This window comes from Rutidosis leptorrhynchoides, chromosome 5 (genome assembly GCF_046630445.1).
Source record: "Rutidosis leptorrhynchoides isolate AG116_Rl617_1_P2 chromosome 5, CSIRO_AGI_Rlap_v1, whole genome shotgun sequence".
In the NCBI taxonomy this organism is placed as follows: domain Eukaryota; kingdom Viridiplantae; phylum Streptophyta; class Magnoliopsida; order Asterales; family Asteraceae; genus Rutidosis; species Rutidosis leptorrhynchoides.
In genome coordinates, this window is record NC_092337.1 from 441,504,338 (window position 1) to 441,518,784 (window position 14,447).

The window sequence follows — 14,447 nt, forward strand, 5'->3', positions numbered from 1 at the left end:
AATACCCTTTCTCAATTTAAAAGGAGTTACTATTAACGCATGCATTTGACCAATCAGAAGCTGACAATATATATATATATATATATATATATATATATATATATATATATATGGCAAAATAAATAAATAAAATAACTATACATAATTAGAAACAACTTACAATTAATTATTAAGGACTACTACTTTTTATTTTTCGAACGGCGGTTAGAAATCACTGTCGAGAGGCCGAGTGCGATGTCGACACTCACCCACTCACCCGATCATTTCCTTGATATGAATTATTACAATCATATCGCCTCTCTGAAAGAAATTCATACGGCGAATCCATACGGGCATCGCATGTGGTAAAAACCCTCTCCGGTGAAGCCCGTACGAAAGACGTCTGCAACTTTCGAGGCACATAAAATGGAAAAACAAGTCACTAACCCTAGGCAAACGACTAGGCCAACGACTATTTAAGCTTGGTTTAATAAATCCATCTAGTAGTAATACTTGCTTGAAGCAACTTGAATTTGATTATTATGAATATTTTATTACTAGTATAGTAGTATACCCTTCAAAAGGTGAAATACTGAACTCTCACATTCAGACACTATGTCTCTTTAAAAAGCAAATAAAATGTCACATATCATAAAGGAATAGAAGCAATAAAGCAAACAAACTAAATTACAATTACAAATATGTTTACAGCTAATTAACAATTCACGTAATAATTAATAAATCATGTTCTTTTCTCAAAATGTCAAAGCAGGACAACCCTCCTTAAACACACCAGGTGCAGTAGGACAAGAAGCATAAGGACACCCATCAAGATCATTCCCAAACCAATCTAACCCAATTTCCTCCAAACCCAAACAAAGATACAACAACACACCCATAAACGCCAAACCAGCATCCAATGCACCCGACAACACATAATTATGTCGTTGCCATAAATCGGGCCTATATCGAAACACTACAAACCCTGACAAGAACCCAACCGTAATCCAAGCCGTATAGTTCACAGCCGTTGCCGGGGGCATACTCCCCGTGGCACCAATCAACACGGGCATATTTATTAATGTGATCCAGTGATGGGTTGGGAACGCCTTATGGGCGAACCAAACCAGCACCGGAGCTATTGCTCCGAGAAGAAAAGCCCAGTTGACCATTGTGTAAGTTCCTTGGTCACCAAAGATCTTGCGGGGCCCGATCAAACCCCAGATAACAGACGCATCATAGAACACGTGGTCACCGGGACATGTCCATACGTCGGATGATGAGTCACAAATGTTTGGGATTGTTTCCATTAGCCACCATGCGGTGCATAAGTATACTAAAGCTGCAATGAGGGTTCCAACAATTTGTGCCATGAACATGGCTCGAGGTGGGATTTTCATGTAGTGGCCGAGTTTAAAGTCTTGAAGGAACGTAACAGCTTGAGTCATGCTGATGTAACCGTACACCTTAAAGCACATGTTGGCGACCGGGTATCCAGGGTATATGTACCCGATGATGTACTCTGTAATAATGTTTAATCCCGGAGCCTGAAATTACATACATGCTTGATTGTAGTTTAGAACTATTCAAATTGGGTGCTTTTAGTATAATAGAATATTTTGTACAAAAATGTGTTCAAATTTCTTCATGCTCCAATTTAGGAAAGGTTAAGAAAATTAGTTGAACTCAACAATTGCGTAGTAATGAAAAAGAAGAGATTTTTTTTTAAGTTATCTTGAAAACTCATATTTGGATCCATTTTATTTTTTAGAGATGAAAAGTTTTCTAAAAAGCACATATAGTTGTAAAAGACAATGCCTGAAGAGTATACAACTCAACTAAAAGTCAAAAGGATGCCAAAAGACTGTCAAAAGAAGTCCAAGGGGTGTTATGTAAATAAAGAAGCTTCAGGGACTATAAATGTAATATAGCTTAGTTTAATCAATGGAAAAACACACACACTTTGGGAGCAATTACGTTTATTACACACACTTGATTAACTGCTCAACCGATTAGAGAGATTATATAAACTAATCTGCTTCTAACCGTCTTAACAAACTTGTAAAAAAATAATTAGCTAGTTACATTTTTAGTCTGTGAAATTTCATTATTTACAGAACACCCCTAGGATTTCTTTTGACATCCTTTTGACTTTAGTTGACTTGCATAACAGGAAAAAACTTATCAGGTTTACCTAGTTTACCCCAAGTTTTACCTGGTTAGTGATGGCGGTAAGAATACCAATGGGAAGAGTAAAGAAAATGGCAATGGCACAAGCTAAAATCACGCCCCACCATGGCAATTGGAGCTGTTCGTTGTAATACTCGCAAGCGAATATTGTTAAAGATATGTTTATCACAAGTATACACCAAAACCACCATTCGGGCACTTGTTTGTACTTGCTCATTAGTTTAGTATGTATGTCCATTTTCCTCTCTTTGAAACTCGATTTGCTTTGCTCCCAAATCTCACTATCATAACCAAAATGACGAATCAATCATAACAATCACAACATAACAAAATAATCAAGTTATTAAGTAGAATCATTTTTATGGCATCAAATCTTGTTTGAAAACGTTAATTAGCGATTGTGTGCTTAAACATTTACCTTCCGTGGAAGAGGAAGACATGAACAACCATTGATGAGAGAGCAGCAAAACCGACACCATAAGTCATTGCGAAAAAAGTACTAAGATAAAGAGGCCCTTCTTCTTCATAAGCAGCTTTATCAAAGTGAAAATTAGAATCGATGATCTTTGTAATATTGTACTCTTCACCGGATGCAGTAAAAAGACCATCAGAAAAGAAAGGGAAGTTTTTGGCATTGTAGACATTGAACCAATATGAAAGGGGAGTGATGATATACATAACTAAAAAGAAACCAGCAGCAACATTGGCAGTTGCAAACCATGGGCTCGCTAATGGGCTTCCTAAGTATGCAGAAATACTGGACCAGTCAAGCCCAATAGCACCTATTCCAAGCCCATGAAGCCCGGAACCTATTTGTTGGGCCATAATTGATGATGGGAAGATCCAACAGACCCATGAAAGTGAAGTTAACATTTGGAAAAGATAGCCCGGGAAAATGTAGTAAGCAAAGCTACAAACAAATGCTATTATAAAAAATTGGGTACGTGTCAATCCCCCTTTGGGTCGTTTTTCTTGTTCATGCAAAGCCCTGTAAAGTTACAAACACAAAATCATTTTCATATATCATATTTGATATAGATTAAGATTAATTAATTTTAAATTATAAATGAAAAAAAAAGTAAAAAGCTACTCCGTATTACTCTAGCGTATTGTGGTGCCTTGAGGTTAGGGAGTTCAAAGTTTGGAAGGTGACAATTGTTTTCATATATTTGTGATTCGTGATGGGTGGTAGTGTGTGCAATTATTATTTGTATTAGTTAAAATTCATTTACATAATAAACATTAATTTTTATAAAATAAATTATGTATCTAATGTAATATTCCTTATTTTTTATTATATAAAGAAAGTTTAACGTTAATAAATGTTTCTTAACATCTATCATAAGCTCACATGTTACTTTAACCCTCTTATTTATTTATAATGTACTAATACGGAGTATATATATATATATACATATAAAAACCTGATAAAATTGGTTGCTTTAAAGTGAATGAAAGGGAATAAAAAGGTTTGTATAACTGGTTCCAGCTTTAAGGGGACCTATGAATTATAACCCCTTCTTGCTTGCGACTATACATACGTCTTTGTCATTTTCAAGCAGTTTGGTAGGTCCATAACTTTTGTCCAAATCAACAAATAATATAATCCCTCAAAAATATATCAAAATACATCTCCATTTACCTTTAAAAATTCCTTTTATCTCAATATTAACTTTATATTTGATTTATATTATTATTATTATTATTATTATTATTATTATTATTATTATTATTATTATTATTATTATTATTATTATTATTATTATTATTATTATTTTAGCAAAATACGAATTTATATAAATGAAAACAGCAATTCACGAAACAGTGAAAGGCTGGGAAAAACTTTATATTTGATTTATATTATATAATACTCCGTATTTGATAAAATTTATATGATTAAATTTTAAATGTGTTTTTATCGGTTTAAATTTCATCAAGTGCTATATAAAATAAAAAAAAATATTTAAGATTAAAGTTAAAAAAAAACTATAAAAGTTAACATGAGACAATTATTCTAAGAGGTAGTAATATTATTTTCGAAGTAGTACATACTGTCTCTGTCCCAAATACATTATCTTGTTTTGACTTTAAGGGTATTTTTGTTCTAACTTTAAAATATTTTTCTTTGTATTATATATCATTCGATATAAAAAAAATTATATATCATTCGATGAAAATTTAAATTAACGGTGGTGTTTGAATATATTTTAAAAGTGTAACTTTCATCAAGTATAGTACTATGTAACCCAAAATAATTTAAAGTCAAAGTTAGAAAGAGAAGATATATTTATAGTTAAAACAGAACAATATATATGAGACTATAGGGAGTAGTTTTCAACGGAGTATTTATTTTTCATTCTATCCCAATTTAATAGTACGAAAAATCATACAATTTGAGAAATGTCATAAACATACAACACTTCTTATTTATTTTCAGTTTTATCCTTGACCTTTTACCTTCTTATTTATTTCACATTAATAATTAATAAATTAAGAATATAAAAGAACTTTAAATTATTATTTATATTTATGTATGAAAAATGAATGATTATTTTAAGACATAATTGGACATTGTTAAACCCTAAAGGTAAGTGTCAAATTTTTGTAAGGCCTACATATTTTTTATTTTATTATCTAGAATTAAAACATTATTTAGTAAAACTAATAATTAATATTCATAAAAAGTTACTTAAAAATAGAAAATACAATTATTAACCTACTAAAGTAGTCCGAGTTATCGCAATCATTGTACTGTTGAAGTTTGTCGACCAAATAACTTTCGTATGCCATATAGTCATTAAAACCCATTGGCGTAGGTGGTCGATTCGGGTGAGATATTGGTGCGTTTTTGTGTTAATATGAAACTATTTAAATATTTGTATAGAGAGTGAATTGTGAAAAGATAAATATGAAAGTGAATGATGAAAAGATGAGAATTATGTGTTTAGAAAGTAATAAAAATCAACGATAAAATGACCGTTCGAATCGGTCAAACCAAACACACCAATCATATCAAGCCACATGTCAGTGACGCATTTTTTCCCCACTAGGATGCTGACTGACGTCCCCCTGACATTAGTTTTGAAGTCGCGTTAAGGGCGTTAGGGTCATCAAATTTGCAAAATCATCGTCAAATTAGTCTGGTAACACCGATTTATTCTTGGTCTTATCGTGATAGTTTATACGGAGTATATGAAATCAAGTCTCATGTAAATTCGTTTTCTCAAAAACTGAAAATTCCTAAAATACATAGATATCGTGGTCAAGTTCACGTGCTTGAAATAAATAACGTCAGAAATGAAGCAGAATCTCTTTGGAAATGTCAACTCATGGGTGTCATCTTTTTGTACATTTAAAGCAACTATAATCTAAACGTTCCTAGAATAACGCCACACTCAGGCATTGTGGGTGAAAATTAAAGAGAAACGATATATTCTTTAAAACTTTTTCTAAAAAATTATCTACAAAATGATAATGATATGAAGAATAAATATAAAAGAGTCATGAGAGTAAAATTGAGCCATGTAATTTCAAATATGATAATTAATAATAACAACTCATCGTTAAGTATATGGTCTCTAAAAGTCTATAAGGTTGTTAGGAAAGTTATGCACTGGACTCACCCTTAAAATAATGATAATTTATATTATATATGTTTAAAAATAATGACAACTCTTAAAATAATATCTAAATTACAATTTATATATGTTCTAAAATAATTATACATTTGAAAAAAATATCCATTAAATAACACTAAACTCTCATATCTACCTTTATTTATTTTTTTTTGAAAGGCAAAACTCTCATATCTAGTATCTACCTTTATTTATTATTTCACTTTCTTTATTAATGGAACATGAGTTAAATTTTTTCTTTACCGTCTTATAAGTATTATATATAAATATATAAATAAAAATACATAGTAAATAAATTAATATCAATTATAAACTATTACAGTATAATTTATAAAAGGTTTTTTCAAAAACTAAAAATAGCATCTCTATATACATCTTTGGTCTAGAATCTAGATGCATAAAGTGCCAATTTCAAACTACGTCATACCTACCAAACACACACTACTAAATACGACTAATTACTTGCTCCGTAATAAACTTCAACTCATAATTATGACGTATTATATAAAGTATTTCATTAAACAATAGTATATTAATATAAATATATGCATGTACGTAATATGGTAGCGTAGTTAATTAGTTAACCTGAACAACGAAACTTGAACGAGATTAGATGGCCACCACATCTCAGCTGGCTCCACCAGATACCTTCTGAATATTCCAGCCCATCCAAAACCCAGCACCTAAATATAATTATAATTATATAATTAAATTTAAAACCACCAAATATAAGGAAATTAAATTTGAACCTTTTAATTAGATAATGATAAAAAAAATAAAATAAAAAATAAATACTGAGTACCTGAGTGGTGAGAACAACAATCAGGGACACAAAAAACGTCATATGTTGTTTATAAAAAATTTTGACACCAGTCACGACATGAATCGCATAAACCGTACCCGCACCCGAATTCGCAAATATGGTAATTAAAACATGTTCCTTAACATTAAACGGACCCGGGTTCATGCTGAACTCCCAACTTGAGCCTTTAAAAAACACACGGTCAGTTATCTTAGCAGCCATGAGTTGACCAAGTGGTACCACAGCGATCTGAGCAGATATAGCCGTGATGCTTAATGGTTCAGTTCGGTACCAAAAAAATTGATTCAAAAAAGACAATAAAACACATGATAATGTTCCAAGAACCCACATTCGAAAAGTGAGAACAGGAAGTGATTCATCGTCGGTTGTTGGTACAGTCAACGCCACTTGTTTGATGGGTGAATTCTCTTGTTCTTCATCGTTGACACGTGTCACCTCCGAAGATGATGGAAGAGAAGGATCTGAAGATTGTATGAGTGGTGTGTGGATCTCATCATGATCCATCATGGGTTGTGGTTTTGGGTTGTGTGAAGTTTTTTTGTGTTGGATATTTTCTTTTATTGATAGGAGAAATAAATGTAAAAGAAATAAATAATTGAGAAAATGTGCACCTAACCGGATGAATGTCTAATTACAAATACGGTTGATGACGACGTGGCCAGTCAATATTCCTTATATACCGATTCATTTATTACATACAATAAAAAAAAATTACGTAATTTTAAATAAACGAACCGGGTTTAGATTATGTGTATGGTGGTTAGTCAACTCATCTTTTCAGGACTTCCTGAGAATTTTAGATGCTTTTTTTAAGAGATTGTTTAGACTTTAGAGGTTCACACCTTTAATTACAAGTCGGTTCAACTCTTGTTAATTAGAGTTTCGAATTCGGATCTTTGAGAGACGTGTAATCACTTTTAGATCAAAGTATTTCGATGGTACTATCGAAATCTCTAATCGGATAAAACTCAGAATTGTTGAACAAAGAAAATGTGTTTTTGTATATATTAATTTGATTAAATGTACCAGACTAAATAACCAAAAACGGGAGTGTCATAACTGCCGAATGGCAGTTTCATAACTGCTAAAAAGGTTCAAATTCGGGTTTTTTATTTTGGGTCAAAACGGGTCAAAATCGAATTTTATGTACCTACCCGTTAAAGAAATTTCGTCCCGAAATTTGATTGGGGATGGTAATGGCTGACAATAAGTATGTTTTCATGACGCATACGAGCTAAAAATTAGAGTCTTATCATCAGTGAGTAATATGGATAAAACAATTCATTTATGTGGAGAGTACGAGTGAAGCTATCACAAAAGAATAAAATGAGTAAATGCAGGTTTGTCTTAACCAATGACGTAATCGTGGTTGATTTCGGAATTCAAGGATTTAGAGGAAATCTTTGTAATAAGATTTGGTACTTAGAATCCTCTTTGGTTAAACGCGATGATCTGTCTCGATTTCTCTGTCTGATATTTCACTATAAATTCTACTCCTTTCGTTTCCTTTATATTTTGGAGTTCCATATTTTTTTTTCGACTTTAAGTCAAGCGAATCATAGTCCAGAATTCGTAGGTATGAAGTTCGGAATGAATAGAGTTAATGTTCTAAGGGCGAGATTGTAATAGCACGATCTTGACTGATTAAATTACCAAAATTCAAGAGGAAAGATAAAACTATCAAGAAATTATGTTGTTGATATGTTTATATAATAGATAGAATGTAAGAGTCGTGAACATGGCACATGATGACGTTATAATCTGTAAATCATCACGTTCCATTAGAAACTCAGCATGGCTTCCTGTAATATAATCACGTTGATCAAGTGTCATTATATTATACTAACTCATGCTTCAGTTCCCAACACTTCTTCAAAAACATTCGAATTTTAAATTTGAATTTTTCAGAATTCAGAAACTAAAATAGTTTCCTTTCTGATGTAACACTGATATTGCGAAGAGATAAATGATTTCAGATAAGAATAGTTATGAAAATATCTTCAGAAATATCGAGGATATTTATAATGAAAGATACGATGATATCTTAGAATTTCTAATATCGATGGATGATGAAGAAAATTTGTCCGTAAAGGTTTAGAATCAGGAGTAAGGTATTCGTTAACGACTTTAGCAGATACTGAGTCATTTGGATTCTTTGAAGGCAGGTTTAGTCTTTGTGATTTGTCCACAACCTCCTTAATGGTTTGCTCAATTCGTTTTCCAGTTCCAACTTTTCTGAGCTTTGTCAACATACTATTCTTTATTATCAAACTTTCGACGGTTAAGGTCGTTTACAGTTTCTGCTGCTTCATTCAGCCTTTTCAACATTCAGAGTATTGATTCGTAGACTGGGTGCTTTTCAGAGTTTCAGAATGGAAGATCATAATTCTAAGAGATAATTGTTATATGTATACATATAACTGCGGATGTAGACATACTGTGAGATTTCAAAATACAGATAGCTGATTCTGGTAATTGGTATGGTAATTCTCGTTATAAGACGTGGACGAGTATATGAATAGGTTTTAACGAACAAATATAATGGTTCTTCGGAGAGACTTAAGTCAATGAGTAATGAAGTTACTGGTAAGTTTACTGCTAATGTAGTGGAATATAAACGGTTTTCCGGTAACGATGACGAAAGGCAAACTTATATATCAAAGTTATAATAAGGTTTATTCGAATGAAAAGTCGAAATTTATTTACTGGAGCTGTGACAAAATTGGCTATTTTGAAAAGGGATTGAAAAGTTATTTTCGGTAATAACAACGACAAAGGAGTTAGCACAGATATGTGTCAAACGTTTACTCAGGTTCCGAGAGTTTTTCAGGTGCATAACTATATGCATAAATTTTTCCTTCCGTAGATGAAGTGCGGTTGGTTCATCCTCTCGATTGAGGTGTTTTCAAGAATCATGAAAGATTTGAATGCAGATTGTAATCGTCAAGATACAAATGAGGTTTAAGATGAAATCAAGTGGCAAACTTGAAGAAATGTTTAGTTTCATATGTTATAATCAATATTTTAATTCATTTTAATTGTCCAATGTTATTAGTCCACAGTTAGTAGTCCACAATTAGTAGTTCAACAATTCATATATAGTTTAATATATAATATTCGAATTAGTTAATACGTGTCGTGACCCATTATGTACATGTCTCAGACTCGATCACAACTCAAAGTATATATATTATTTGAGAATCAACCTCAACTCTGTATAGCTAACTCGAGCATTACTGCATATAGAGTGTCTATGGTTATTCCAAATAATATATATAGATGCGTCGATATGATATGTCAAAACCTTGTATACGTGTCCCGGTATTTAAAATGCGTAAATAACATTATTTAAATGACGATAAATAAAGTGCGTAAAATAAATAACAGAAATTAAATGACGATAAATAAAATTGCTAAAATTAAAATTGCGATAAATAAATTGCGATAAATAAGATGTAATACGGAATTAACAGTTAGCTAGGAACAGTTAGCTAGGATTTTGTTAGCGTGGATTCTTAACAAAATTTCTCATAGTTAATTTGTTTGTTTCTAACAAATTTTATTTTGTCCAATGTTTTCTTCATTATGCCATTTGTTGGATCCTGATAGGTCAAAATCCAAATATGAAATTGAATGAAACTGGTTATTCTGCGGCAAACGGATATGTATATCTGTGGATGTAAGTAGGATAGTAAATGACTGTTGAATCAGATTGGAAGAATGTACAATGTAACTTATTAATGTGAAATCTAAATATTCCTCGGGTAAATATTTTCACCATTAACAGTTTGTACAAAAGAATTTTTAATTACAATCTTTATGAAAATATACTTACATATATATATTTTCTTCAGATGTAATCGTGGATTTAATGAGTCAATATGATATTAAACTCATTTGATTTACGGTTAAATCTAGAGTACATAATCTCTAAAACATTAGAGATTACATAATCATCATGTCGAACGGAGATAAATGATGTAGATCGATTCGTAGAACGATGATTATGATCGAGGTACATAATGAGATGTTGAGGCGTGTGATGTTGAAACTTGGGTTGTTGGTGGTACTGGTATTGATGTTGCTGGTACTGTTGGTGCCAGTGATGTTGCCGAAGCTGGTAAATTTTGCACCATATTTTCCAAATTGATTATTCGAGCGCGAAGTTCGTTGACTTCTTCTATTATTCCGGGATGATTGGCGGTTGGAACAAGCGGATGAATAAGGTTCAGAATTTGGGATATCATATAATCGTTGTGTGATATCCTGGCAATGAGGGTGAATATGGTGTTTCGGACAGGTTCGCCGGTAAGTGCTTCAGGTTCATCGCCAAGAGGGCAATGTGGTGGATGGAAGGGATCACCTTCTTCTTGTTTCCATTGATTAAGTTGAATACGCACCCACCCCCAATTCATCCAGAATTGATGATGACTGATTGGTTGATTCATTTCGGTGACGCTGTTTTCGGAGCTTAGGTGAACATCTATGTCGGAATAGCTATCGGATTCCGAAGAACTTAAACTAGTGGCGAGTTTCATTTCATACGTTTGAGTAAAGGGTTTTTCGGTATGAAATGATTTTTGGCTATCGGATGGTATTCTATTTACATATAATATCTATATATAGAACAAAAGATTTCGTATATTATGGAGGAATTTACATGTAACATCCTCAATCGGGCCTAGATGTAAGATTACCAAAGTGCCCTTAAGTTAGTGTTGTATTTAATTATGCTTTTATTTTTATTTAATATTTATTTTTAATTAATGTTGTGGTTAGGACCAGTTTGTGACAAGGGTCACAGAACAGGTTTGTTTATTTAATTTGGACTTCGTTTGGGTTGCCAAATGTTGTACGAAAGATATCAGATAACTGATAAATACCCGTGTGTTACACAGTGTGGGAAATTAACCTAAATTAAGTGACTAGTCTGTGTGTTCTTCTTTCCATTTCTAGAAAATTCCCAAACACACTCCGTACTCTCATCCCTTCTAACTATCAAACCCTAATTTCCCATTGTTGATCTTGAGCTCGAATTGGTCTTGAAATCACGTTCTTTACACTCTACTGATTCTTTTAAGGTATGAATCATGAGCCTTCATGATCAATTTAGTGTTAAAATGGTGTTTTTAAGTGTATTTGTTCAAAAGCTTGATTTTGTGTCAAAATCCATGGATTTGATGTTGTTATGGTCAAAACTTTGTGGGTTTATAGTCTATAACATGTAGTAATTGAGTTGTGGTAAGTTTTGGTGTCGAAAACGAGCTCTAGATCGAGTTTTGGTGAATTTAGCTTGAAGTCCGTAGGTTGTGTTCATAATCTGCAGATGATGAACACAGTCGGCCGACTGTCGGTTGACAGTCGACCGACTGATATAGTGGACCGACCGATTGACAGACAACCGACCGACTGATATAGTGGGTCGACCGATTGACAGACAACCGACTGACTGGAGAGTGAACCGACCAATTGAGTTTGACTTTCGGCCGATTATGGAAATATCAAATAAGTCGACCGACTGGGAAGGTCAGTCGACCGACTGAGTGTCCAGGGCAGAATATTTTACCTAAGTGTTGATTTCTAGCCGTTATGCTGCCCGTTTGTATTTTGATGATTATGATGTAAATTTTGAAAGTGCACAAGTGTTAAGCAGAAAATTTTTAGCGGACAGTTTTCAGACAAAATTTTCTGTATTGTGTTATTTGGCGTTTATGGACATAAACTAACTCGTGTATATGTATTTCTCAGGAGAAAAGGAGAAAGAGAAGGTTCAGTGATTAGATAGCTGAACACCTTCTCGTTTGCTGGTAAACGGTGAGTGGGACTAACTGGAGAATATAGTATATAGAAGCATGTTATATTATGATTGCCATGCTTGTTATATATACTTATTGTTGTTGTTAGTTAGTTGTTGTGATAACTGCATGTTAGTTGATGCTTGTCTGCTGGAGCCCAGTGCGTCCCTATTGTGTGGTTGCCTCGGTAGGAGAGATCAACATGCGGGTTGGGTTCCTCTGTGGTAGTCTAGACAGCCGTGGTGTATATATATGTGAATGACACGTCCGTCGCGTGTGGATTATGTATATACATACGGTGGTGGAGGAACTTCTGGTAAGCCCCAGTCCGATCAGCTGGTGGTTAATGGTTTGGCCGAGCCGCCAGAGTCTCTGTAGACGGCACTTGGGTGATGTTTGTGTGTTAGACTACGTGACATGATTAGTATAACACTTGTGTATGCTATGGCCTGTAGTTAGTCGTACTCACTTAGCTTCGTGCTAATTCCCCTCCATCTCCTTCCTGCAGGTTGATAGCTTTTGTAGATAGTGCTTTTGGGAGAAGACGGGCATGGTGCTGTTATGTTTGACTATGAAGAAACTCTGATGTGTCTTTTTCGTTAAAAACTGATTTTGTTATAATGTCACGTGACACCAGTTGTATTAGTTTAATATTAACTGTCAGGTGATTTGAATATGTAATTAAATATGTTTATGTTATTGAAATGGTTTATTTAATATTAATGCTTCCGCCACGTATTAAAAAAAAATCAGCGGTGTCACATTACGAAATATGTCAGGCAAGTCTATAGTAACAGATACGCTAAGATATGAATTTTGTCTATACACTATCGATGCACTAAATGCAGTAAGACGTGTCTCGACACGAAATGATAAGCAAAACTTTTAACATGCAGACACTGTCGAAGTCCAGACTCACTAATGCATCTTAACAACTATCAGTTAGACACACTAATGCAAGACTTGGTTCGCTAAGACCACCGCTCTGATACCAACTGAAATGCCCCGTTCATATCGATTATAAACGATTCATAATAGTTGATTACATCACGAGGTACTTGACCTCTATATGGTACATTTTACAAACATTGCATTCGTTTTTAAAAGACAAACTTTCATTACATCGAAAGTTGATGGCATGCATACCATTTCATAATATATCCAATTATAATTGACTTAATAATAATCTTGATGAACTCGACGACTCGAATGCAACGTCTTTTGAAATATGTCATGAATGACTCCAAGTAATATTTATAATATGAGCAAATGCACAGAAGAAGATTTCTTTCATACCTGAGAATAAACATGCTTTAAGGTGTCAACCAAAAGGTTGGTGAGTTCATAAGTTTATCGTAAACAATAAAATTCATCATTTTGATAGACCACAAGATTCAAATACAGTACACCTATCTCGTGTACGAAACCAGTTTTCATAATGCTTAGCAGAGTAGGTTAGTATCCTTTTCTCCCCCATAGGTTGCTTCGCAATTTTTAAATAATCGTGCACATATCTCGTGCACAAAACTAATACACATAACCTGTGTATAAAAATCATTCTCTCGATACATAAAATTCATTTCGATTTCATTGTTCAACATGGTAACCGACCTTAACATATAATGTGTAGTGACCCGAACTTTTCCATGTTTATATATATTAAATGAAATTGATATTTACATGATTAAGTATTTCCAACATGTTAAGCAATCAAACTTGTTAAGACTTGATTAATTGAAATAGGTTTTATATAGACAATTGACCACCCAAGTTGACCGGTGATTCACGAACGTTAAAACATGTAAAAACTATATGATGTCATACATATGGATATATATATATATAGTTAACATGATATTATGATAAGTAAACAAATCATTAAGTATATTAACAATGAACTACATATGTAAAAATAAGACAACTAACTTAATGATTTCGAGACGAGACATATATGTAACAATTATCGTTGTAACAATATTTAACTGTATATATATCATACTAAGATATACTAATATATCATAATAT

The 14,447-nt window shown here is 33.0% G+C and overlaps 1 protein-coding gene across 1 annotated transcript; it reads right to left on the reverse strand.

Moving 5' to 3' along the window:
- Window positions 1-650: 650 nt before the first annotated feature.
- Window positions 651-7,199, reverse strand: LOC139846503 (oligopeptide transporter 7). Its single transcript, XM_071835987.1, has 5 exons — window positions 6,607-7,199; window positions 6,390-6,487; window positions 2,588-3,157; window positions 2,195-2,450; window positions 651-1,526 (listed from the first exon to the last, which is right to left on the reverse strand). Exons 1-5 carry the CDS (start codon window positions 7,132-7,134, stop codon window positions 735-737), a joined length of 2,244 nt encoding a protein of 747 aa, XP_071692088.1. The 5' UTR covers window positions 7,135-7,199; the 3' UTR covers window positions 651-734.
- Window positions 7,200-14,447: the final 7,248 nt, after the last annotated feature.

Bases quoted from the DNA above. Each gene is read 5' to 3' on its own strand.
- LOC139846503 (XM_071835987.1), bottom strand. From the start codon at position 7,134: ATGATGGATCATGATGAGATCCACACACCACTCATACAATCTTCAGAT. The intron at 2,451-2,587 runs GTAAATGTTTAA...TGGTTATGATAG, and splicing joins GTCTTCCTCTTCCACGGAAG to TGAGATTTGGGAGCAAAGCA. The intron at 1,527-2,194 runs GTAAAACTTGGG...ATGTAATTTCAG, and splicing joins TTACCGCCATCACTAACCAG to GCTCCGGGATTAAACATTAT.